The 25,374-nt window shown below is 34.9% G+C and overlaps 1 protein-coding gene across 1 annotated transcript in view; it reads left to right on the forward strand.

Annotated features, from left to right (window-relative positions):
- The first annotated feature begins 285 nt into the window (after positions 1–285).
- DNAH5 (dynein axonemal heavy chain 5) overlaps positions 286–25,374 on the forward strand; it is a 105,692-nt gene continuing 80,603 nt past the window's right edge. The window contains exons 1-19 of the mRNA XM_052704175.1: positions 286–342; positions 3,297–3,431; positions 5,046–5,130; positions 6,939–7,096; positions 7,683–7,904; positions 8,464–8,601; positions 9,791–9,967; positions 10,312–10,425; positions 11,329–11,436; positions 12,188–12,310; positions 14,039–14,254; positions 15,791–15,898; positions 16,544–16,629; positions 17,370–17,691; positions 20,190–20,396; positions 21,503–21,674; positions 22,933–23,078; positions 24,171–24,306; positions 24,783–25,055. Coding sequence (XP_052560135.1) covers positions 286–342; positions 3,297–3,431; positions 5,046–5,130; positions 6,939–7,096; positions 7,683–7,904; positions 8,464–8,601; positions 9,791–9,967; positions 10,312–10,425; positions 11,329–11,436; positions 12,188–12,310; positions 14,039–14,254; positions 15,791–15,898; positions 16,544–16,629; positions 17,370–17,691; positions 20,190–20,396; positions 21,503–21,674; positions 22,933–23,078; positions 24,171–24,306; positions 24,783–25,055 — 2,983 coding nt within the window. The remainder of the gene's footprint in view (positions 343–3,296; positions 3,432–5,045; positions 5,131–6,938; positions 7,097–7,682; positions 7,905–8,463; positions 8,602–9,790; positions 9,968–10,311; positions 10,426–11,328; positions 11,437–12,187; positions 12,311–14,038; positions 14,255–15,790; positions 15,899–16,543; positions 16,630–17,369; positions 17,692–20,189; positions 20,397–21,502; positions 21,675–22,932; positions 23,079–24,170; positions 24,307–24,782; positions 25,056–25,374) is intronic.

Raw genomic sequence — 25,374 nt, forward strand, 5'->3', positions numbered from 1 at the left:
GCAGATCCGCAGGCAGTATATTCTCTAGTTTCTCAGTTCAGTCTTCAAGTAACTTAAATGCATGTTAGAACTGAGGGGAAAAAAAAAAGATGCAGTGCTAATCTTAGTAATTGTTAACTTTTTAGGTCTACTGTATTTTCTAGGTGTTTTTTGGTGTTCCTACAGAACAGGAATGAAAGAAGTATGAACAAAAGGCTGGGGGGAGAATGCAAAATGATGAATGAAGAATCTTGTATCATAGTTTAAGGCTTATGTTGAAAATAGATGTTTATATCAAGTAGTACAATGTTTAGAGCTGGAAGAAAGCAACTTTGGAAGCAGAGCATTGGCAGAGTTATAAAGGTAAGGAAAATAGAACTGTGGATTAGGTCCAGACTAGTAACCATGCAGCTTGAATAATGCTTAAATTGGGGTAGAGGGTCTGTTTTAATGTCTGTTTTAAAATAGTGTAAGTGGATGGTATTAATTTCATAAAACACTCTAATTAGACTTTATTTTTTAAAGCAAGATATAGCATTTGGGATAGGTATATGTCAAAGATAGGCGTTCTTTTGTTTGTCTAGTCTTGTAAATGGATCAGCCAGTCTGATAATTTAATTGGTAGGATATCAACTAAGGCTTAGTTGCACAGTTTGTTTGGAAAGGCAAGTTTGTGCTCAGGTATTTGTACATTGATTGCTTCGAAAGTAATGCTTGCTATTTATTTCCTTGGAAGCTATAACAGATACAGAGAGCACAATAACAGTGTTTGAAACACTGTTTGATAAACCAAATTCTTAGCTGCAAAACACTATTTTTCAACATAGTTACAACCATTAGCTATGCTTTTTCATCAACCATGAACAGGAACCTGCGTGCCACACTCACAAAAATCTGCTCCAGGAGAAGTGATCCACTTGTTGCTGTTGCCACTGTTGCTGTTGCCACTGCTGAAATGCACCACCCACAACCTCAGTGCTCTTGCATCCACTGTTTGGCTCCATAAATGTTCATTGGCGCTACTTTTTTTGCATGGAGTAATTCAGTGACATGCCTTTGCTCCATCTGCACTTCCATGTCATATGCCATTCTGTCAGACTGTCCCTCTACTGCTGTTTGTCATGATAACAAAATGTAATGGAATATTGGTGGGAAGGTTCAGTCTCTTCTGCCTTACCACCAGTATCTGCCTCTGACATTGTGGGCCAACATCGTAAAATAGTAGGCATTAATTTCAGAACACCCTTTCATGTGTTTGTAGTATTGATACCTAAATCTTGTCCTGATTGTTTCAGTGCTATAAAATCACTGATGTTTTAGTACAATATAGTACAGTAAACATTTTCTTGTTGCATTTGACAACAAAGCAAGTGTGGGCTCTGCAACCGAGGGAATTTGATGGTGAGCATCAAGATATGGAAGCATGACAGACAGACTGTGTGTTTCTTGAATTGTATTGTAGAAAATTATCAGGGAAAAAAATTTATCAGGGAAAAAATGCATGTAACTAACATCAAGTAGAGAGATATCCACCAGAACAATGCAAATGCCTTACAAAAGCGACACATGATAAGTGCAAGTTTGTCTTAGTCTGTTGAGAACTGTAGCTTTACTATCTTGTTCATAATTGCCTGTGTTCCCTAGGGAAGGTTAATTGGTCTTTTTGAGATTTGTGATATATTAAAAAATTCTCAGACATCATATATTGTTTAATTCTATGTGAACTCCTATACACAACAGTTAAAAGAAATGCTGTAGGACTTGGGAGACTGCAATTATAGGATTGAATTAGAAAATGTTGAAAGAACTGAAATTAATGCCAAGACATGATTTTCTAGTTTGAGAAGATGCTCATGATTTGAGCTCATAAACAGCAGCTTGGAGGAGGAGCGGAGGCTGTGAGCATATGAAAGTTTATGCCTATGGGGGAACTGATAACCTGTGTACGATGAATTCTGTTTGCTGCAGTGTATCTGGAACTCTGTACTGAAAACATTGCAGAGTACAAAAATTAATCTGACTGTATTTTGAGCAAAATACAAATAAGTTTTTGTGAATTAAAGAGAAACTAATTGGCTTAGTGCTTATATTTTTCCATGCTCCAGGTGCACAGCCAGTTGTGCTGAAGCTGTTGAAATAGCAAAGCTCTTGTGAATAGATTTGGCCAAAAAAGGTTGCTTTTCGTATCTAATTAGCAGAAAAATTTCATTCCTTCTCTGAGATATAGGCAAAGCCTACATCTAAAACACAGCTAAAAAACCATAAAATATGTATACAAATTAATGTACTACGCATTCTTCAGGCATATCTGTGTGAGAAATGCTATTTGTATATTTGTCATTAACCTGGAGAAACATTTCCAGTACGTTTAGTGTTTATGCAGATATCCTAGCAGTTATGAGTTTAGTAAATATCTGAAAATTCCTTCAGGAAGTAACAAAGAAATTTACTTAATGGTATAAAATGTGCTATGCAGGTCCTATTAACTCTGCAGAAGCCTGTACATAAGTCACTTGTGCATACTCCTTACAGTTACTAGATTTTTGACAGTCACCAAGGAAATAAAGATTGAACTTAATACCAATGGAACTTAATTCTAAATTTTTTTTTGAAACTGAAATTATATTAAATCTTGTAATCCACAAGCACAGTAGTAGCAGTAACTATTCCAGAAGGCTGTTTTGTCTGCAATATAATGAGGTGTCTTACATATGGGAATTCAATTTAATTAGAAGAGTAGGTATACTGCCTGAAGTATGGTATAATAGCAATAGTTAAGCACATTTATAAACACTTGAGTACCTTGAGGCTTGTTGCTTGTTCTACTTCTAACTATATTAAGAGATAATGCATGAAATCTTAGCTTCCTCCAGCAGCGTTTATCTTTGTTGGTAAACACTTATGATATCTTCCACAAGTAACAAATACAGGTCACAATCCTGTGTTGATTTGGTGGTGCTATGTCAATAGACTGAAAAGCCAAAAGCTTGAATTGTATTGAAGATGACTAGCGGGGTAATGGAGCTGTACTTATAAAATACCATTTTTTCCCCCCTAGAGAGGCTTTCAACAAATAAGTAATACTGTACAAAATGCCAGTGATAAAAATGTTATGATAAATATGATAATAGAACTCAGGAAATCATATGCAAAATTGCAACAGTCTGCTTCTAAAAATTTAAGTGCCTAAAATTTTAAACCACAAGTATGGAAGATGCAGTGCTGTTCATTTTTAAAATAAATTCCAAGATTTTCCTTATATTTGTCTTCAAAATCGTGATTTTTGAGTAATTCAAATACTTTGTGTTTTATAACAGCAAAAGCTGAAGGAGGAAAGGGAGGCTAAGCGTGCTCGACTGGATGACAGGCATGATTACTTACTGGATATTGTTGCCACTTGTGTGAATCTCGACAAAGCAGAAATAGAAGAAGCTATTCTTGATGGTAATCAGGTAATCTGATTAATTTGCTAAGTGAAGATCAGAGGGTGCTTTAAAATTGATGCCACCATTGAATACTTAGTGAGATAGTTGCCAGACTGTGGTTTCACAGATGCAGGAGGGTGCTGTCTGTACTAGGCTGCATATTAATATTGTTTTCACTAGACTGCTACCAGCATTTTTGAGACTATACTGTGAACTAGTTTAGGGAATTAAATCAGCAGAAAACTACTTGACAAAATAGGCTGGCTAGCGATCCCACTAAAGACATAAGTGTTTGTGTTGTTACTAGGTAAATATTATATGCATTGGAGATGCATATAGTTTGTGATTTGAAAATAAATCACTTTGTTTTTAAACTTAAGTTTTAAAATGTAGATATTTTCATTTCAGTATGAATATATTGAAAGATCCAGTGGAAGACTACAAAGATGGTCAGGGACATAAAGCGTGTGAAGTATGAGAAGAGCAAGAACAAGTGATTGAAGGGCTGTCAAGTGGTTGCCTGCAATTGTTTGAAGAGTAGTTACAGATGGAGCTGAACCGTTCTTAGCAGTGGCAGAACATGTAACTAGGGGCAATAGCCACAAATTGCACGTTGTGCAACTTAGAGATCCTTCTTCACCAGGAATGTAAATCGGCATGGTAGTAGGTTACCCAAGTAGTTCTGTCCTTGGAGACTTTTGAGACTCAGCTTTCAGGCTTTGGATGAGCAGAGCTATTATTGGCAAAACACGAGCTTAACCTAATAAGGTCCTTTCCAACAATTCTGTGATTCTGTATGAGACAGGAAAATGCGCTGTGCTGAACACTGTCTCAAGTTAAAGCACAGAACTTGTTTCAACCTTTTGGCATTTTATCTCTGGGTGGATTTCCTGAAAAATTTTATTGCCTGAGAATAATTATCAATGAAGAAAATATTTCCAGCTATTATACTTGGAAAATATTATTGAGTAAAGCTATTACACTTTGTTTAACAATTTTATTAGTTGTTCTGACCTTTCTGGAGGGTTCAGCCAAAATTTCCTGAACATAGAGCAATTAAATTTCTTCCAAGTCCTGTGTAGCCTATACATGAGATTCCTGGACTGCACTACCCATGTATAGTTCAAGGAAGACTGATGACAGCCTGAGGTTGATGGAGAACTGCAAAATTGGCATGATGCTTAAAGTATAAATAAACATGGGCTTTCTCTGTTGCTATGTTATGGAATGTATGCTCTCTGTTTTCAGCTGTTTAGCTGAATGATGGCAAGAATAAAATGGGGGAAGGACTTCAGTCAGTTGCTGCTGCACTTTGACAAATGTAGAAATGCCCTCTGAGAGATGATGTGCAGTATGTGCATAAGTGATTTCAATAAATAGGAGTGTGACCTGACTATAATGAACTATGTTCAGCAAAGAAAAAAAAAATCAAAATACTTAAGTAGCGTGTGCTACTGAAGGAAAAAACTTGCTCCTTGTTTTTTTTCTTAGAAAAGGCAGTAACTGATCCTGATGTAATGTTAGTACTAGGCATTGGTAATGTGATATATATTTATAAGCACTTTTTGTTAAAAATTTGATCATGTAAAATTTTTGTAGTGGATATGCCAGGCATAAATACTTTCACGTCATCTCAAACAGATAGAGCGCATTGACAAATTCTTGGACCCAGGAGGTCTGCGCCATCTGATGTTCTACTATCAAGATGTGGAGGCAACTGATACGGGTAAAGCTACATAGGGTTTACTGAAACATGTTGTGTTTCTTCTGAGGTGCGCAAATTAAAAAAAAAAGCTGATGTTTTTATTAATTGGGGCTTAAAGCAAGTCAGGTTTGGTCACTCAGGAATACCTGTCCTTGCTCATGAAATAAGGGCTGATGAATACTGGAGCTTATTAGTGCACTTCTATGTGGGTCTTTAGAGCCTCGCTTGTTTACCCTGGATGTACAAGAAAAGACATAGCTGACATTAACACTGCTGCAGGAAAAGAGTTCAGCTACCTAACTGTGCCCATCCCTTGCTATGAGAAGGAAGGGTAGTTCTGGCTCTACAATAACCAAACGCAGAGTAATCTGGAACAGACTTCTCTCAGTGCTGGTCTGTGCTGGAGCCAGTTCTGTTTAAATTTGGCTCATCTTTGGGAACAACTATGAATGAAACCCATCTCAGGGAAAGCCCGCTGTACTTCTGAGGAGCTGAGGAGAGCCAGCTCTTCCAGGGTGTGAAGTATCTATTTTTTATTTTAGAGATCTGTCTTTGAATATATGGAAGCCATCCTGATTGCTGAAGTTCTCAGTATGTCTGTGTTTGCTTGAGAGACGCACCTGATCACATTTTTGCAATGTTTTGAGTGTGACTTTTAGTTTGTGGCTCAACGGCTTTTAACACAGTTTTCAGTAACAGCGCATCTCTTCTGAAGATATCACAGATTATCTACTGTATCTTTATACATCACGGAGATGTCCTGAAAATGAATTTCTGTTGTTGATCTGGCCTTTGAAATTACTGAAGTGCGAGGATTGTGAAAGTTTGTGTTAATTAACAATAAATCAAATTTGTAAAAATTTCCAAGTCAAGACTGTTTAGGCGATGTACTTGCAAAGTAAAGAAGAAACTTCTTCAGGAGAAGGGAAAGAGGAAGATTATATGAACAGAAGTGAGGGGACAGATGTATGGGCATGTGATCCAAAATTGGGGATCTCTGCCGCTCAGATCATATGACTGAACAAGAAAGGTGGAGTGGCACTGTTACGTTTTGCCTTGGTTGACTATTTTCCTTTAATTACAGATACCAACAACTATTTTTAAAAATCTTTTTTTTATTACAGTGGTTCACTGAAAAATATGTGCATGTGTGTGCACATGTGAATTTTTCTCTGAGGCAATGCTGGGAAACTATTAACAAACAAATAACGTGGTCAAAACCCAGACAATTTAAGATAAGACACTGCTACCTCTTGGTGACTCTTTACAATTGTTACCAACAGTGTAAACCTGTGAGCAGCATATTCATGTGTGGGGAATAAGAAAGGTCAGAAAAGCCCTTTGTAGCTCCCTCATTTATTTTTTCCCCCAAGAATATTCTGTGGCATGACACTCCTTGTTTTCAGAAATGCTCCTATTTTTTTCTGCATTAGACTTAGGTCTGCATGTTCTGTTGATAATAGCTCATTTGAGGTAAACAATATTTGCTGATTTTTTTTTATTTTTTTTTTATTTTAAGCAGTAGAGCATTATCTTCAACTACATGATAGAGAGGGATTGCTATGCAAGAGCACCTTGACCCTGAACCTTTTATTAGAGTGAGCAGAAAACAAATAAATGAATAGGAAGAAAAGACTTTTGATACGAAAATGACAAAATGAGATGAAATAATTCTAATGGTGCTCTGAGACTCTCGGTGCTGTGTGCGTTCACTGGGAAGTCGTGGTGAAGCACCAAGGAACTGGGACTCATAGATACATAATTTAAAAAGTTTTTCTTTGAATAAATGATAAGTGTTTATTAAATATTTGTTTTATTTCAACCTACAGAGCATTTTAGCTTTCCAGGAATTAATTCTCACTTGACAAAGAAGAAGAAACCTAAAGTATTTGTGACAGAGGGGAAGGACGTTGCTTTAACTGGTGTATGTATTTTCTTCATTAGATCTAATGTTCTGAAAGCCATCACAGCTGAGAATATCTATCAGGTAAGAGTTAGTGACTACTGTTCTTTGTATGTAATCTTGTTGAAAATTATTTTTCATCTTGGGGTATTTACTCTCAGCACATAAGTTGACGGCCTTTTACATGGTGAAATGAGCAAAAGGACAGTTTGGCTACATGAAATGCAGGGCAAAATGGAGGGGAATGGGAAAGCTGACACTGTGCAGTGGCAGCAATTTGAAGTATATCATTGTGTATAGTATAATGCTATGACAATTTGTGATCATGCAAGATGACGAAAAGTAACTGGTCACCTAAGTATCAAGTTTTTAAAGCAGTATTGGATTCTACATTAAGCAAACAAAAATGCTTTTATTTTTATGAGTGTATAAATAAACAACTTTTTATCGGTGAGAGAGGTCTCTTATAAAATTATATTTTGGAAGTTTTTATGACAAACTGTGACCCTCTGCAAATCTCACAGGCCATGCTAAGAAGAATTCTTGTTATTGCATGAAATAGTAGTGCACTCACACATACTTGTAATTTTTGAGATGCTTAGACTGTAGGACTGGGAAAAAAAGCAAAATGTTGTTTTCCATTTTAATATTTATTTTATGTCTTTTACAGGAAGTAAATTTTAATATGATGGATGTAGGCCGAGATGGCTTACTAAAAAGTGTTGAGCAGCTGATATTAGAAATCTTCATTCCAGCCTTACGAATTGCAGATTATGGCTGGGTTGGACTTGGTGAACATCAACAAAATGACAATATTAAGAAAGAGTTCCTCACTTCTGTTGAATCGTTTGTTAGTGTGCTCTCAGGAACTCAGCAAAGTCTGCTGGAGAAGGTAATATATTCAAGCAGCAGCTGGGAAACAAGCTAGCTGTGAAATGTCTTGATCTGTAGTTCTTAAATTTACTGTTTTTGTAGAATACGTGTAAAATTGCTTTTGTTAAGCTGGAGAAAAGGAACAATGTTTCTAAATATTGCTTGTTGTCATCAACAACTTGATATACGTGGATCTGTGGCTTTAGCATCTGTGAAAGTTTATGGTTTTAAAAATTCTGCAGCTGCTTCTGTTTTTTTTTTTTTTCATTCTGGTGCCAGTTCCTTTGAGCTATTCAGTTCTTTGGTGGCCTTTCTTATACCAAGACAATTAACACAAAACAAACAGTTACTTCAACTGTTAAGTCTTTTTGAAGGAAATGACAAGGAAGCACAGCTGCTGGTTTGGTGAGTTGTTCAGATTCTGGAGTTCAGTTCTAGGCTCAAAACAGTTTGCTTTAAATTGAAGTGGGAAGATGAAATGAGATATCCCAAGTAAGAAAATCAGTCTTTGTGTAAAGTTCCTGGATTACTTGTCACAAATATTTCAGCATTTTGGAGTTCCTTAACTTGTGTTGTAGATCAGTCTGAAGAAATGTGAAACTTATGATCTGAAGAATCTGAAAGGACCTGCAGATTATCTGATGGTTGCTAACAGCACAGAAGATCTTGAGAGAATAGAAGTCTGCATGAAAGGATGGACCAAACAGATTCAGCAGGTAAATAATACACTGGACAGAGGTGAAATATGACTGATATGCATATTAGCAGATGTTGAAGTTAATCCTTTTGGCATATACCTATCTACCTTTCTATAAAGATAAATGTGATTGATACCTTTATCTTAAGTTATTTTTGGTGTGCTTTGTGTGCTTTCTTTTCTAAATCATAATATTACAAAGAGCTTTTTCCATCCATTTTTGTATGGAAAGTACAGTTTAATTTGGAGGCTTAGTTCCCTGTTATTAATAATTGCCTCATCCATGCATTGATGAAACCTCTTCACATGGTTTAAAATACTGTAAGGTCAGTATACTTTTTACAAGTGCTGATAAAATTAATAAGTAGAAGTTAGAGTTATTTGTATATATATATAAGTCCTAGTTATTTTCTGCTTTTCTGGGGAAAGCAAAGCCATTTCTACAATGAGAGATGTGTGCAAACAGAGCCTTATTTATATTTAAGCTTATAATAACTTATTAATATAGACATGTTCTCACGTTGTCTTGTTTTCAAAGGGACTTGAATTTGCATTTCCTCTTACGACTACGGCTTCATCATTTTTGCAAACAAATTATTGTAAGAACTATTATTATTGAGTCAAATTAAAGGTTCTTTTAAACCAATGCCGTCTCTCTGGAAATGGGAAGCAGTTGATGGTGGAGAAAAGTAGAAAAGCAGAGTAAGGATAGTGGTACCCACTAGATAAGGATCACAGTAATTATGCTCCTTCCTATTAATACTTCAGCATTTACTGTAATTTCCATCTGTCTATACTGCATTAGAGAAAATATTCTGACTGTGGTTATATTATGGTTACTGGGGTTCCTCTCTACTTTGTAATATACTCTTGGAACAAATGGACTACTAGAAAGATTCACCTTAGCCAAGAAATAGGCTTTTAATTCCTAGTCGATTTAATGGTCAAAATCATACTATGAAACCAGCTTTGTAGATTATTTGCAGAAAATTTCTGTACCAGCATTCTTGAAATACTTGAAACTCAAACTCAAAACTCAAAACAAAAGAAAGATAGACAAAATTAAAGGCCTGAGTATATTAGGTGGTGGCTAGGCTAGGTGATTTATCACAGGAGTTAATACTGGGAATTAAATCATGAATTAAGCCACACTATCCGTACAGATAAAAGTATTAGTATCAATCACTAATAATACTGTATGATAAAAGATTCTTGCAGAAAATGACCAGTTGAGGAAGGAAGCTGACAACCTTGGACCACGAGCAGAGCTTGATTACTGGAAAAAAAGATTGTCTAAATTCAACTACCTTATGGATCAGCTGAAGAGCCCAGATGTGAAAGCAGTGCTTGGGGTGCTCACTGCTGCTAAATCCAAGCTGCTGAAGGTTTCTGTTTTGAATTATGACAAATGTAAAGACTAGAAATTTTCTGTGTAACCTACTTCAATTTGGTAATGTATATAATATTGCTGGTGAACAAAATACTGAAGTATCTTTGACTTTTGTTTTCCTCTGTCTTACATATTCCTCACTTTAAATGTACAAAGTATAAATGTAGTTTAATTTCTTGCAAATGACTGGAAAACCCCTTTGTCTAAAGTACAAGATCTGTGCTTTTGAACTAATTTAAAGGTTATTGACACAAAAGGATAATCTCAAAATTTCATGGTCAAAATAGTATTTGAAATATGTTATTTAAAATTATTATTCTTCAAACTTTCTGTTCTTAGAATTGGAGAGTGCTGGACATTCGCATCACAGATGCAGTAAATGAAGCTAAAGATAATGTGAGATATCTCTATTCCCTGGAAAAACATTGTGACCCATTGTACAACACGGACCCTGTAAGCAAAACATTTAGAATCTCATCATTAATCTCTGGAGCCAACTGAAATGAACAGTCTGTCATTTATAGAATAAGTCTATAAATTGCATAGTTAGCAGTTTAGTTATGCATATTCAGTTTGAGACTGTTCAGATATGCTGAAAGTTGGCTGAAATGATTATAAAAGATTTCAGTCTAATGATGAAACTGGATTCTGTGCTATGGGATCAAGTAAAATATTTGACAATTAAAAAAAAAACAAACAACAAAACACTTTGTAGAAGATGATGGTTGTGTTTTTGTCTTTGTGTTGGTGTACAGATTATGCTTAGGCTAACATTTATAGGGCAGTTTACGGCTTATTGGTACAGACTCACAATGCAGTCTGTTTATTTCCCATTATGGCATAATGATAAAACTGTTTTGCATTGGTGATTCCGAGTCCAGCATTGGAGGTTCACTAATGAAAGATTGGTGTGTTAAAGATACAGAACAAAGCACAAGTAGACATGCTTGCTACTGGCACTGAGCAGCGCCTGTTGAATTTTATCTCCACTGTCCTCCCCATTGCAGATTTTGTTATAAATACCAGTACTGTAAGGAAATTGTTCAGTCGTTGAGAGGCTGTGAGGCTTAATGCAATGTTACAAATTTGAAATAGGCCCTTATCACTGTCATGTTTACCTCACTGGCTGGAGTTCTTCCGGCCAAGCTGATGTCAAAATTATTTTCCCCAAATTGGACTTGTAGAAGTGGTGAGGGTAGGACAGGATTCACTGCAGGAGAAGCCCAGGGAAACAAGAGTCAGACACATTAGAAATACTGTGTTTATATCTATCCTGGACTATCTAAATAGATGTTGAGCTAATGTATGATAACAGAAATATTTTGCTAAGTTCAGATACTGTGTGTGTCTTTGCAGGTGTCCATGGTGGATGCTATTCCAGGACTTATAAATGCAATTAAAATGATTCAGAGTGTCTCACTGTATTACAATACCTCTGAAAAGATCTCCTCATTGTTTGTGAAGGTAGATGCAGACAGTGTGAAAATTGTCAATTTATTTTTTTGTTCTTGTTGTTGGTTGAATGAAAGAGAGAATACAAAAGAAAAAAGCAATTAAAGAGCTCTTCTATTGGTCAGTATAATGCTATATTTTGAATGTAGAGAGATTTGGGAATAATGATAAACCTTCTTTGAAGTTAGAACTTATTTTACTAGGAATAATATGGAATTGTGAGAATTATCTCATGCTACTTGAAAATCAGGGCTAATATCAACCCTGATATGAGTAGATTTGAAGAACTTTTTTATTAAAATGATTTTTCCTACAACAAACAATGCTTTGCAAAAGTGCTTATGTTAACATAACCTTTATATTCCCACCTCCTTTAGATTGCTTGCAGAAAGAACTAGAGTTGGAGGGACAACTTGTTCTTTTATTTTCATGGTCCCATGGACCCTTGGTTTATCTTTTGTTTCAGAAATGTCAAAATCTTAAAAAGTTTTACTCTCAATGCCATTTTAAGGCTGTTACAAGGTGTTCAGGTTTAGGATGGATGGATGTAGCTAACCAATGACACTGTGGAAGCGCAGTAATCTACAGGCTGAATCCTGCAAGGAAGGCATGTGGTCTGTGTTGATGGTGTTTGGCGTTGCTAATTTGCAGGTCTTAGGCCAGTGGAGTAAGAGGTGCGGAATGAGACTGAAAGAAGGGTAAGAAGAGGGTATGAAGTGCTTTGTCTTGAAGTGATTTTTCACAAGGTTAAAACTGCTTTTAGGTCACCACTCAGATGATCACAGCATGTAAATCTTATATCACTAACAATGATACTGCCACCATCTGGAATCAACCTCCAGACAGAGTTATGGAAAAACTACGTGCAGCCATTCGGCTTAAACAGGTAGGTAGGGCAGGAGAAAAGCAGAATATCGACTGAGATTTAAGTGTGCATGATTAGCAAAACTGTTAATTTTATACAAGGAAGGAATGTTATCATGAAGGAAAATGAAGCAACTGAAAAATGTCCTTTGACACTCGGTTGTTTTTGTTAGAGCTAATGGAAAAGTCAGTCCAGTATCTGATTATTTTCTGGAAGCATAGATTTCCATACTTAAGCTAACTTAACTATGCTTCTTAAATGATGTCTACTTGTTTTTTTATATCTGAATTTCTCTAGAAAGCTTATTCTCATCTATGTAATAGAAATGAAAATAGAGAGCCTCGCTGTTCTAAATGTTTTCTGAAGACAAATCGACAGGCTGTATCTTTAGAAAGGATGATGTAACAAACAAAAATCTGGCTGTTTGCATTGACTAGACTTATTGGGATTATAGGCTACACTTTTTTTTAAAAACAATTCCATGATCATTTGGGGATTTTTTTTTTACCCTTTAGAATTTAGCTAATTCAGGTTGAAATGCTCCTCAGCAGTTTTCTAATCTGATATCTTACTCTAAGCCAAGGCAGAAGCAAGTATGAGTTCAAATGTGGTTGTCTAGGACTTTCTTCAGTCCTGCCTTTGAAATTTTCCAAGGCTGGAATCTGCATAGCCTTTCTGGGCAACATCTTCCACTGCTTGACTCTCCTTTGAGTGAAGGATTTTCTCCTTAACAACCAGTCAGAACACCTCTTCTGCTTCAGTTTACATGCTGTCTCGTGGCCACTGTCTGTACTCTACTGGAAAGAGACTAGCTTTGTCTTTTCAATAACCTCCCTATAGGTATCAGAAGGCTCACAACAGGTTTTCTCTGTTATTACTTTTTCATTTCTTGATAATAACATGCGTTTATAAATACAGAATTTTATCCTGACACCTTTCTGAAGCAACAGGTCTTTCATAGTTATTGCAAAAATTAATATAAATTTATGACTTCTTACCATCAGAACAAACTGTAAAGGTGTATATTTCTATTAAGATGTAACAGATTTTTCATCTGGGGATTAAAATATGTTGAGGGATTAGGTTTTGATAATTACCAAGTCCAAAAGCTTTCATAAAATCAATAAAAATCTGAGTCCTTTGTAATAATACCTGTCAGTTGTGATTATTGATACGTATATTTGATAGAAAATAATGGAGCTTGTATTTGAAGTACTGCTCTTGAAAGAACCATTTCCAGCAAGTTTGTTGCCTATTTAATTTGAGAATAATTTAATTTTAACAGGTTTGGAGTTAAGTTTGTTCTCAGCTAACGAAGCACAATGGAAAATTTAAGTTGCAGTAGAATAGCATTTTAGCTTCAGAAGAGATTTATTCTTAAAAGTGATGTTGGAAATACGTTTACTTAGTAAAAGTGCTGAATACACAATCATAATTTTCAGTCTCTGAAAACTGAAATCTGGTTTGTCATGTTAGATGGTCAGTAGATCCATGTCCTGTTTTAAAAGGAAGGGAAGAAAATACCGCACTGACTAAGGATGGAGTGCACAAATACATCTATGCAGTTTATTGATTTGATGAAATGTGTGACCCCAAAATAGTACTGTTGCAATGTTTGTTTATGGATCAAAATTCTACTTACTGTTGAATTAGAGGAGATCATATCTGTCTGCATAAATTTTATTCTACCTGTTAGCAATGTTGTTTTTTACATGCTTGAAATTCTTCTTTGAACTTCTTCATTTTTAGGAGTATCAAAATTGCTTTCGTAACATGAAGAAGACTCTGGAGCAAAATTCAGCTGAAAGACAGTTTGATTTCAGTGAGGTGTATATCTTTGGAAAATTTGAAACCTTTAACCGACGTCTGTTAAAGATAATAGATATTTTCAATACTATGAAAACCTACTCAGTTCTACAAGAGTCTAAGATAGAAGGTTTGGAAGAAATGATCACAAAATATGAGGTACATAGTAACTTTTGGATATCATGTCAATCTGACTTGAAATTGAAACGTTAAATAATTTTGAAAATCAACATTTATCAAGAGAGAAAATAATTCTGCAAGCAGTGCTAAAATTGCTAGGAAATAGTTAATATTGTAATGTGAATTACAATATTACTGGGATGTGAAAAAGGGCAGGTGGCCCTGTGAAGGAGCTGTTTTAAAATCAAAATTGATTGAAAAATCAATGAAATAGGAAGAATTTATAAGAAGAGTAATTGGTGCCCTAGTTTTGTGTTATGGTCAGACAAAAAAGTGAGATATACAACATTTTTCTCTTTAACAGTGTTTTGTTGGCTATGAACGTGTACTGTGACCACTTCATCTCTGGCCCATTGTTCGTGGGGCACCTGGTCATTGCCTGCCATAGAGGCCAGTTCTGTTACTCTGAAGGCTGTTGCTGCAGTCAGATTTTCCTTACAGCTTGAAGTGAAATCACATCCAGTCCAGTTTCAATGATGCATTTCTGCAAACAAATTTTGATTTCTTGAAATAAGTTATTTTTAACAAACAGAAAGAAAAACAACTTGGATTCTGAGATTTACTCAATTTCATTAAAGAAATAGCTTTATTTCAGCAAAGCAGATCATTAAATTTATGTAAAATTCTACTGATCTAGAGCATTGCCAATAGCTTTGTGTTTCATGAAAGAAACAAAGTGTTAAGTCATAGATTTTTAGGGTGAGGGAGGGGAAGAAATGATATAGCTTGTTTGCTCTGGAAAGTTATCCAAGTTTAGGCTTTTTCTTTTGTAAGTTACTTATCTTATTACCTTTTTTTTTTATTTTTTATTTTTTTTAACTTCTTTCCTGGGATGTTTCTTTACAGCAAAGTAATAAAATTGAGGCTCAGTTGGCTTATGGTAAAGTGGTAGAAGTCTGCTGTGCTGAACATGTGTTGAACTTTATAGTTGCTAGTAAACTACTAGCAACCTGAACAGTGATTCATTATCAGAAATCTTTAAATGTGTGTACAGCTCATGGGAGATGCTGATTAAGATGTGCTTTCGTTAGAGCGAACAGCAGCTATGTGAAGGAAGGAATGATAAGACATGGGCTATTAGCATGCTGCACCTTACTGTGATTTTTAAATAGTCTGTTTTTCTATTAAATGAGTTAGAGACTTGGAAAATACTATTATGAAAATAAACTGTTAATTTTGAAATAAATCTAATGATCTCCTGCATGAGAAAATGTTTAATGGGAAGCAGTGGGTAACAAATGCCTTTTATGGAGTGGAGGTCTGAATATCCTACCAATTCTAATTGACTTACAGCGAAAGTAAATAAAAAAACCTAGAATTCATATGGCCGTTGCTCTAGATTGTTTCCTGCAAGTATGTCATTTATGTCTTTTGCTTATATTGCTCATCAAATAAAGATAACTAATGACTAAGTTAAAATGTAAGTATGCACAACTCAAAAATTCATAAATATTTTGATGTATTTCTTGGGACGATTTTATGGTGATAATTCTGTTTTTCTGTAAAACTATTTAGAATATTGTTGACATCATGAAGAAAAAGGATTACAATTTCTTGGATCAACGGAAGGCTGATTTTGACCGAGACTATGAAGAGTTTTGCAAAGAGATAAATGATCTACATGTAGGTTTTATCAAAGAATTTAATTTACTAATAATTCCTGAAAAAAATAGTACCTCTGAGTTACCACAGAAAAATTATGGAAATCTGAAGATTTCTATTCTGAAATTGAGAAATAACTTGAATGCTGGTTATTATCCAGCATTTAAACCAGGGAATAGGCAAGGGTTTCTTGTTATTCTATTTGAATGTAATAGTGGGAAGACTGACATAAAAATGCTTGATTTAGTTGGTTGAATGGAAATACACAGTACAAATGGCTTAGACAATTAACTTTCCCTTTGTTCTGATTTCACAAAGTGATGGAAGAAATGTGTAGGTGTTTAAGTGCAAATTTAAATGAAACTGGCTTTGTCTGCCCAAGAGTTAAGCCAGCATTCTTTTAGGTTCCCAGTATGGTGGAACCTTTGATGCTTCAAAAGCCTTTTCTGGTTGCATAGCTACAGAGGGAACAGTGGAAGGAAATGCCTTGAAAGTTGACTGTATTTTGTTTGAAATGGGTAGGAAAGAGTGAAAATTGATACTCACTGAGTAACTTTCACATAAACTTTGTTCTAATATAATACATTATAAATCATGTAAAATCACACCTGGTATATTTGAGGTACGTGCCTTATGTCTACTATAGAATTATTTGCTCTCCTTCAGGATCAGTTAAAGACTTTTATGGACAACACCTTTGAAAATATTCTGAACACTGAAAGAGCACTGTGTATGTTGAAGAAATTTGAAAGGTACTATGTTCTATTTACTTTGTTGGAATTCTGCCAGAAAATGGAAATGATACTTTGAGAATGGTGAGAAAGCAGGAAATAGAACAGGTATCTCCTTAAATACAAAGCAAAATCAATTTAATCTCCACTCCATCAACTGCTCAGCTCTGGTAAGGGAAGTCTGTTCAGTTATGTAGATTAATAAAAAAAACCACATATTTTTATGTATCAAAAATGTAATGAATGGACTTCATGTTTTAAAACTATTATATGTATGGGAAAACTTTGTTCTGTTAGCATATTTACCTTAGTTTTCTTCTTGAATAATGAAACTAATCTGTTAGAATGCTTATATTAGGAAATGTTAAAATTTGTCTTGATAAATTCAGATTATTTCAAAGCAGTCTCAGTTTTTCTTGCACCAATTTTTTTTTTTTTTTTTTAAACACTATTCTGCTTAGTAGAATAGACAGCTAGTGGCAGATTGGTTACAGTTTGCACATAATTTTAGTTCAGTGTTTGAAAACAGCGACAAAATGGAAAATGTGTAGGCTTACTTGGGAACTTCTATCATCTGGCCTAAATCTTGGTTGCTTGGAATCAAGTCGTGACAGTATTTGTTCAAGCTTTAGTGGAAAATCTGCTACTAAAGTAGTTATTTTCAAATGAATGCAAAGTTGTCTGGGAAAAAGTTCCAACAACGCGTGAGAAGAATTTCTGAATTTTTCAATGATTGTTCTAATTATTATTTTTCTAATCAGATTACAAATCCCTAATCTTGGCATTAATGAAAAGTATCAGAAAATCCTTCAAAACTATGGATATGACATAGAAGCAGTCTGTAAACTCTACAGTAAGCAGAAGCAGGATCCTCCACTGGCTCGTAATCTGCCTCCAATAGCTGGTAAGATCTTGTGGGCACGCCACCTATTCCATAGGATCCAGCAGCCCATGGATTCTTTCCAGCAGCTGCCAGCTGTTCTGCAAACGCCAGATGGCAAGCGCATAATCCACAACTACAACAAAGTAGCAAGAGTTCTTATGGAGTTTGAGGTGATCTATCACAGGGGATGGCTTCAGCAGGTAAAATAGCTGATCTTGATTAAAATATTTCTCTTTAAAAATATGCTAGGTTTTTGTTGATGGTAGATCAGTACAATCTAGGTTTGCAGACCAGACTGGATTCTGATTGTGCTAGGCATCACTAAAACACTGGGTAGCAGCAGTTCGAAGAAATCTCTGGTTAATAGTCAAGTATGCTTAGCTAACTTTAATAGTATGATTCTTATCTTTTAAAGTGATAATCCACATTTGCCCTCAGTGTGGGCATATGTATAAAAAGCATCCAGTCTCAACTAATAGAGCATCTCATAGAATTAATAAGATATTAAGTATGCAAATGTATTTTGTACCAATTTGCTTCCTGTCAAGCATCTGTTCAAGTAGAACACTGTAGTATAATATTCTTCAGAAAACATGGTTTGCCTTAACTTCTAAATCTCATTTGACCAATTTGATTTCTTGGTTTTTGTATGTAGAACCTCTGACTGCCTTTGTATTATCAGGTGGCTTCTTCAGACACTACTTTCTAGCTTTGAAATTTCTGCAAGTTTCTACTGTGCTATACACACGTTTTTCTCCTGCAGTTTCTCTGTTGCCTTGGCAAAATCACATTGTAGAAAAATTGGCCTCAGACTCTTAAATATCAAAAGAAAGGAATCGAAATCTCCTAAAAACTCTCTTGAAGGTTCTGGCTCAGTTATCAATGCAGCTACTTGTTCTTGTAGCTGAACTCCATCTTCTGTAAAATATGAAGAACTCTGAGGCTGATAAATATCAGTTTTCTCAAAATTAGTCTTAGACTAGAAGATCTGAGGCCAGAAGCTTCTGCTGTTTCTTGTGCAATCTAACACCAATGCATGGGGCTTTCTCCTGAAATAGTGCTTGCCTACTCAGTAGTCTCTTTTTGAGGCTTTGAAGTACAGACTGATGTAGACATAAATATCAGAGAACACAAGGTGGAGCTCATGCTCTGTTCCTGAACAAAAGTAAAATGGGAGATGGGCAAGTGTCATATGTAGAATACAAATGCAGTAGAAATAGGGCTGTGGCATACTAATTTTTATCCTTCTATTCAGTGGAAATAGATAGGTTCAGTGGCTCTTTCTTTTTCTTTTTTTTTTATTTTTTAGCCTTTTGTGAATACCAACCATTTTGTTATCTGCTTCTTTTTACTGCGTAAGTTTTAAAGCCATAATTTTCATACTATGCATAATTCTACTCGGACATATTAAACTAATAGAAGATGTGAAATTTACTATAGTACTATGACAGTGTAAGATTCTTGCATTTAACATACCCCTGATTTTTGTTAACAGTGTGTAACATCTTAGTAATGAGAATTGCCTAAAAACACCCCCACGTTTACAAACATAGATGGGAGAGGAAGAAAGTGAAAGTAAGATTAATGAGTTTCCAAAGCCCAGAGAAGAATTGAGTAAGATCTGGCGATGAACATTTTGAGAAAAAAGTCAGTTGCCATTTGAGGCAGTTGTACAGAGTAACTGGCTGTCAGTGGGTAGAATATGACAACTTTGTTTACAACATTTGATGTTAACTTGAAAATTGTGTAAAATTGCATTGTAACATATGAAACTGTTGAATCAAAGAGTATTGTCCACTGTATTTTAGACATGGAAAGAGGATGCAAAGTTTCAGGGAATTACATAGAGAAGGATGAAGTGCATGGAAAAAAGCAATGGGTTGTGAAACTGTTACTTTAAAACATTCTCCAAATAAAAGTAAAGTGATGCATGACATTTGAGAAGTGAATAATGAGCTGAAGGACAACTTGAAAACAGGCATAACTGGAAGAAATGACTGATGTCAGCCAAATTTTCCATGAGTGATCTTCTTAAGAATCTTCTCCCCTCTAGTTACCTGGAGAACAAATGATATTGTTGTATTCAAATGAAACAGCTAAATCTATAGTGTGACTAGATTTCCCTTTTAAGAATAAAAGAATTATGACGAATGTGAATTTTAATCTTTTTTTTTTGGTCACAAATTGCCCAGAAAGTTTGATATAATTAGGGATTATAAAGCTGTTAAGATTGCAGAGTTATATAACTGTTAGAAAATGGAAAAGAAGCTAAAGGAGAAACCAGGAATCAGTTATAAAAGAAGTCTAAAGAAATTATCCAAGTCTAAGTTCAATTCATCAAGGAGGTGCGCAGCTTTCAAAATGTGCATTAAGTTTTATGAAAATGAGACTCAGGAGAACTGAAGTCAAAATCTCTATGGTTTTGAATGTAATGTTTGCTTATGGAATGGGACTTAGGATATCCAGGAACCCAACAGAAAAAATGTCTGTCAGATGATGAAAGTTCATTTCATTGTTAGGTTTTTGAGTGCATACAGATTGCATCAACAGTTTTATTTTTGATTCACCATATCAATCTTGATTGTCAGCAATACCTGATTTTATTATCTCTTTGTAACAAATTGATATTTACCTCCAAATCAAAGTGTTTTGTTATATTAGCTTGTCTTATCAGGAGTGATGACTTTGTTTCCTGCAGATTGAATTAACTAAAACAAGACTTCAGGCAGCTCTCTTGGTAAAATCTCCAGAAACAGGAGAGTTATTTGTGAATTTTGACCCTCAAATATTAACTTTAATTAGAGAAACAGATTGCATGGCTCACATGTGCCTTGATATCCCACCATTTGCAAGTGCTATTCAACAGAAGAGAGACTGGTATAAGAATATTGTCCACAGTTTGCAGGTGGGTTCATTTTAGTTGTTTTATGTATGTATGGCATATGTTAAAATGACTTGGCTCTACACACATGAGAATTAAAAAAAGATCAATATTAAGACAATATTGACAAGTTGGGGTTTTTTCTTTTCTTTCTTAAGACATTTTTAAAATGAATTTCCAGGCTTTGCATGTTCTGTGAAGTTGCTTAAAAGTTGCACAGGTTTAGGAAAGTACTGCAGAATTTGGGAAAGAGGTGAAGAGGGGGAGGGAAAGGAACTTACAAGATGCCTCACTCCATTGCTAGCTTTCTAAATGATAATCAGTTTATCTCTCATCCAACAATGGAGTCAATTATCGTTGACTCCAAGTCAAACAATCCACTTGGTTTTAAGAGGATAGTTAGCAGATGGCGTGCTTTTAAAAAGTTCAAAAGATCCAGCAGACATCGTGTAACAACGTAGTTCCTGCATCAGTGTTAGACATAAATGTCTGTAGAGGAGATTAAAATAGAGCAGCTAAAGCTTCCTCTTCTCTCATTCAGTAATTCTTTTGGGTCATTTTGTCTCCCTGTGAACAGACAAAGTTCTAGATGAGTGAAGACAAAGATTCAAAGATAAAGCATGTCTGGAAAAATAGAGTTTCAAAGGGCTACTTGATTCTGAAATGAGATAAAAGTGTCATGTTACATCATAAAGCTATTACAAGGGTATTTTCTTCCAAAATGTGAAAATAGATCAGTGGGTTAAAGAGGCGTTTAAAACTAAACACCATATTGAAGCTCTTTTAAGACAGCTCTAATAAAACCGCTGAAAAGTTAACTTAGATGATTTTTTTCTTGGGATTTTTTTTCTCTGGGAACGTCCACTTAGGGAATAAGATATTTACAAAAAAATCCTTCTTTATATCAGAAAAGGTGAATTTCCCTATGAATTAGTAATTCCACTATTGTAAAAAGCAGCAAACCTTGAACTTTTGCCAAAAATAATGGAAAAAATCCTAAGAATTTTATTATTTCTCACTAATTTCAGTAACGTGGAATAATTTTATGTCTTAAGTCACGATGAATGTATGTATTTGAAGAGGTTTAGAACAGTGTGTATTAAAATGCTTTAATCCTCTGTTTGTTTCAGATGATGCTAGCAGAGTATAAAAGAATTAAACTAAAAATAAAACACCCTGTTGAACGATTGATGATCCCTTGGTTAGCAAATATAGATGATGCTGTCCAGCCAGGTCTGATGTTACTGACCTGGACATCATTGAATATTGAGAAATATATTGATACAATTTTTAGAAAGCTAGGTAAGTCATTTGCCTCTTTCAGTAATTTCTGCTTGTTTCTGTACAAATGCAAATTTCATTATTAAGCCTACTGCCATTTATATGATTTTTGCTTAATTGTAATTAGAATATTCACCTGTCCCCTTTACTTCACGTAAACTCTGCTTCTAAAAAAAAATCTTTATTTTTTTATTTTCTGACATCTGTTTGAAATTTTTTACTAATGTGAATGAGATGGCAGTAGGGTTTAACCAAGCATACGGTAGTATGCAGAAGTTCCTGTATATTCTTACATCAGAGAAAGATACCTCTTTTTTTTAATAATATCAAGGTTTCAGACTTTTTGTAGTCTATCCTTGTGTTTCTTCAATAAAAATTCTCAAGAAATAATATCTTCCCTGAGTTGGCACTGTTACTGCTCAATAGCTTTTCCTATTACATTTTCTTTTTTTTAAGTGAGTCTAACACTGATGTTGTTTCCCCAAAAGATGTGCATGCTTTAGAAAACAGATGAGCTTTTATTCTGTTAGTAAGATTGCACTGATATGTATTGTTTCTGAAGCTGCTAAATTCCTTTTGCTTAATCTCTATTATTACATCAACTTAGATTGTTTTTTAAAATGATGTAAGTCATAGTGGAAGTTTTCTTTAGTTGAAATGGCAAGTTAAAATGCATTTCAGATGCTAGCCTGACATTATACTCAATTTAATTTTGAATAACATAAGTCGTTTGAGTCTAGAAGAGGCACCTTGCTGTTATTTCAATTTCAGCATTGAAAGCGAATTGGTATAAAACTGAAAATTCTAGTTATTGGTGTCCTTTATTATTTAGTTTCTAACATTTTTTGAAGGATGGTCATTTTGTTTATCAAAAATTTCTATTGCTATTGGGTTCTCTAAGTGGTAATTTATTCATGCTATAGGAGTAGTATTCCTGGAATGCCTCAGTTGAGTTTTGATGTCTTTATTTTTTTCCGTTTTTGTTTGAAATGCATATATTTCAAGTTAATCTTATATATTTGTGTGCAATTTTGCCTACTGTCTTTTAGGATATGTACAGAATATACTAGATGAGCATATATTGTTCAAAACACCAGTTATGAGTCCACTGGTGAACCTTGCCATGTAAATTTAGGTGTTTGAAATAAAATGGATAAGATGTAAAATTAATATATAATTGAATATGTTATCTTGTTTGAGTATGAATTTAATCAGGGCTCTGCAAAACTGTTATTTCAAACTTTTAAGCTTGTTTTGAATCTTCTCTTTGCCTCAAAAGCTGAACTGGAGTTATTGCTTGATAGAGTGAATGACTTGATTGAATTTCGTATTGATGCTGTCCTTCAAGAAATGAGTAGTGTGCCGCTCTGTAAATTGCCAGAAGATGAACCACTGAGCTGTGAGGAATTTCTCCAAAAGACTAAGGTGATAGATAACATTTTCGTAAAGAAGTGTTTAATATTTCAAATTAACATATTTTCCTTTTTTAAATGAGATGTAGTATTTGCAGAATTGGTGGGAAAATGGAGAAAGGACATCTGCAGTTGTTTTTTTCACTGGAACATTAAATAGGAACAAAAATACAAAATGCTATGATATCTGAGCTGAGCATTCTTTCCTCACTTTATTAATGTCAAGCCAACTTCTGCATGATATTTCTTCTATGCTTTAATACCACTCAAGTTCTTTTCTTTTGTGATAGTATTTTTTTGGTCATTTTTGCTTGTTAGTGCCCTTACATAACAGAATTGCCTGTCTGATGCTTGAGAATAGCTCCATAATAAGTGCACTTGGTTTCCTGGGAGAGTAAATACTATGGAAATGATTGTGTACTGAATATCTTTCAAAATCTGAAGCTGTCTTGAGTTTGTATATGCAAAATATGCTCAGAAGTACCAGGGTGAAAGTATTCTGGGAAATGCCACTTCATTTGCACCATCAAAAAAAATATTTCTGAATTTTGTTAAATCTCACTTTTTTTATTCCTTCACACAGTTAATAATTTTTGTGCTTATTCCATTCATGAATTCAACTTTGGATGGATTTTATCTCCTATCTGAGTGTAAAAGGAAAATACAGTTGGCTAATACTCCCTGTGGCACAGCCAAATATTGCAAAATAGAAATGATCAAATGAAAGGTTAATGTCTATGCCTACCTTGGAAAAATAAGAAAATTAAGCAGTACTTGCTTTTGAGAGCCCTTTAACGCAGTTATGTATTATAAACATTAATTCATAACAGCAACTCTGGATTAGTTGTGTGATTTAGGAAACAAGTCACAGCAATTTTATAATACGTTTATGATGTTTTATTTGGGACAACAAAAAATCAAAAACTAAATTGAAATAGGAAATAAAAATCAGAACAAACAGATTTTAAAATAACGTTGTACACTGATTGTGTTTTTCACAAATGTAAAGCCTTGAAATTTGTGCTAATAAAGGATGCTATGATTGTGAAGTAGAAATAAAACCAGGAACCATAAGAATATATGTTTGTTTTGATCTGATAAATAGGAGCTTTGTATGAAAGGTTCTCAGACTTTACATTTTAAAAGCTCACTGGTGGAAGAAGCGGCTAATGAGCTGATTAACATGTTACTGGACACGGAGGTACAGGTCAAAAAAGATGAGAAGTCAGTTGTTTCCACTGGTGAAAGAAGGGGAAAAAGCACAGGTAAGATTGTACTGCTCCTCTGTGCTTATTCTTGTGCGTGGTCGATATTGTTGGTAATGTAGAGGGGGGAGGAATGCTGTATCTCAGCTGGCTGTAGTATCCATCAATATATGATGTCTAAAGACTTCTGCTTTATGGATCATCTAATGATGGATCATCTAACAATCGTCTGCGAAACAGGACAGTGTTGTCAGTCTAACTTTCATGTTCAAATATTGATAAATTGGAAACAGCTACTTACAGGCCTTGATTAAGTGCTGGACTTCCTAGAGAAAGCAAGAAAGATTGTTACTCCAGTTTGAACTGAGTAGAGAAGGTAGTTAGAAATAAAAGGACCAGCACATACAGGTACAGATGACAAATGAGTATTATTTGCACTTCTGTAAGACTTACCTGTGTTTCACACACCTATGGAAGTGTTGCTTTATTGTGTCTTCAGTTCTCCTACATAGATTTAACTAACTTGATTTATGATGTTTTAGCAACAGAGGAGGAAAGAAGATCAAAAAGCCTGACTTCCTCCAACAATTCAATTGAGATATGGGCTGGACTCTCTCCGTTGGCAAAGAAGAAGAGACAAGATACAGAAATATTAGAGGAAGAAGCCAATGAACTACTTTCTTACTTCAATGGTTGTAATGTTGATGCCCTTCTGAAACTCACTCGAAATACTCTGGAGAACATACGGAAGCGTGTCCATGCATCTGCCGTGATCAGCCTCCCAGGTAGCCATATTGCAGTACTTTGCCTGCTTATTTAGCCTATGGAAAGATATATGTAAATGTAGTATTGCAGAACTATATCATAAAAAGAGCCAGATAAGTAAGAGAAGGGAAGACAAGCCTAAGCGAGCTGTCTTGTTAAATCACAGTTGATAACACAGTATTTCTCCAGAGGATATTTTTTTCCCCTGTAAACACAGAAAAGTATCATTTTGATAAAGTTTCTTTTAGGACAGACCCTATGTTCTGGAACTGGTTAGTATATTTGGAGCTGGACTTGACATTTAAGTTTACCTGTTTGACCTTGACTTTTACATAAAAC

This window comes from Tympanuchus pallidicinctus, unplaced genomic scaffold (assembly GCF_026119805.1).
Source record: "Tympanuchus pallidicinctus isolate F22 unplaced genomic scaffold, pur_lepc_1.0 scaffold5, whole genome shotgun sequence".
Taxonomy (NCBI): domain Eukaryota; kingdom Metazoa; phylum Chordata; class Aves; order Galliformes; family Phasianidae; genus Tympanuchus; species Tympanuchus pallidicinctus.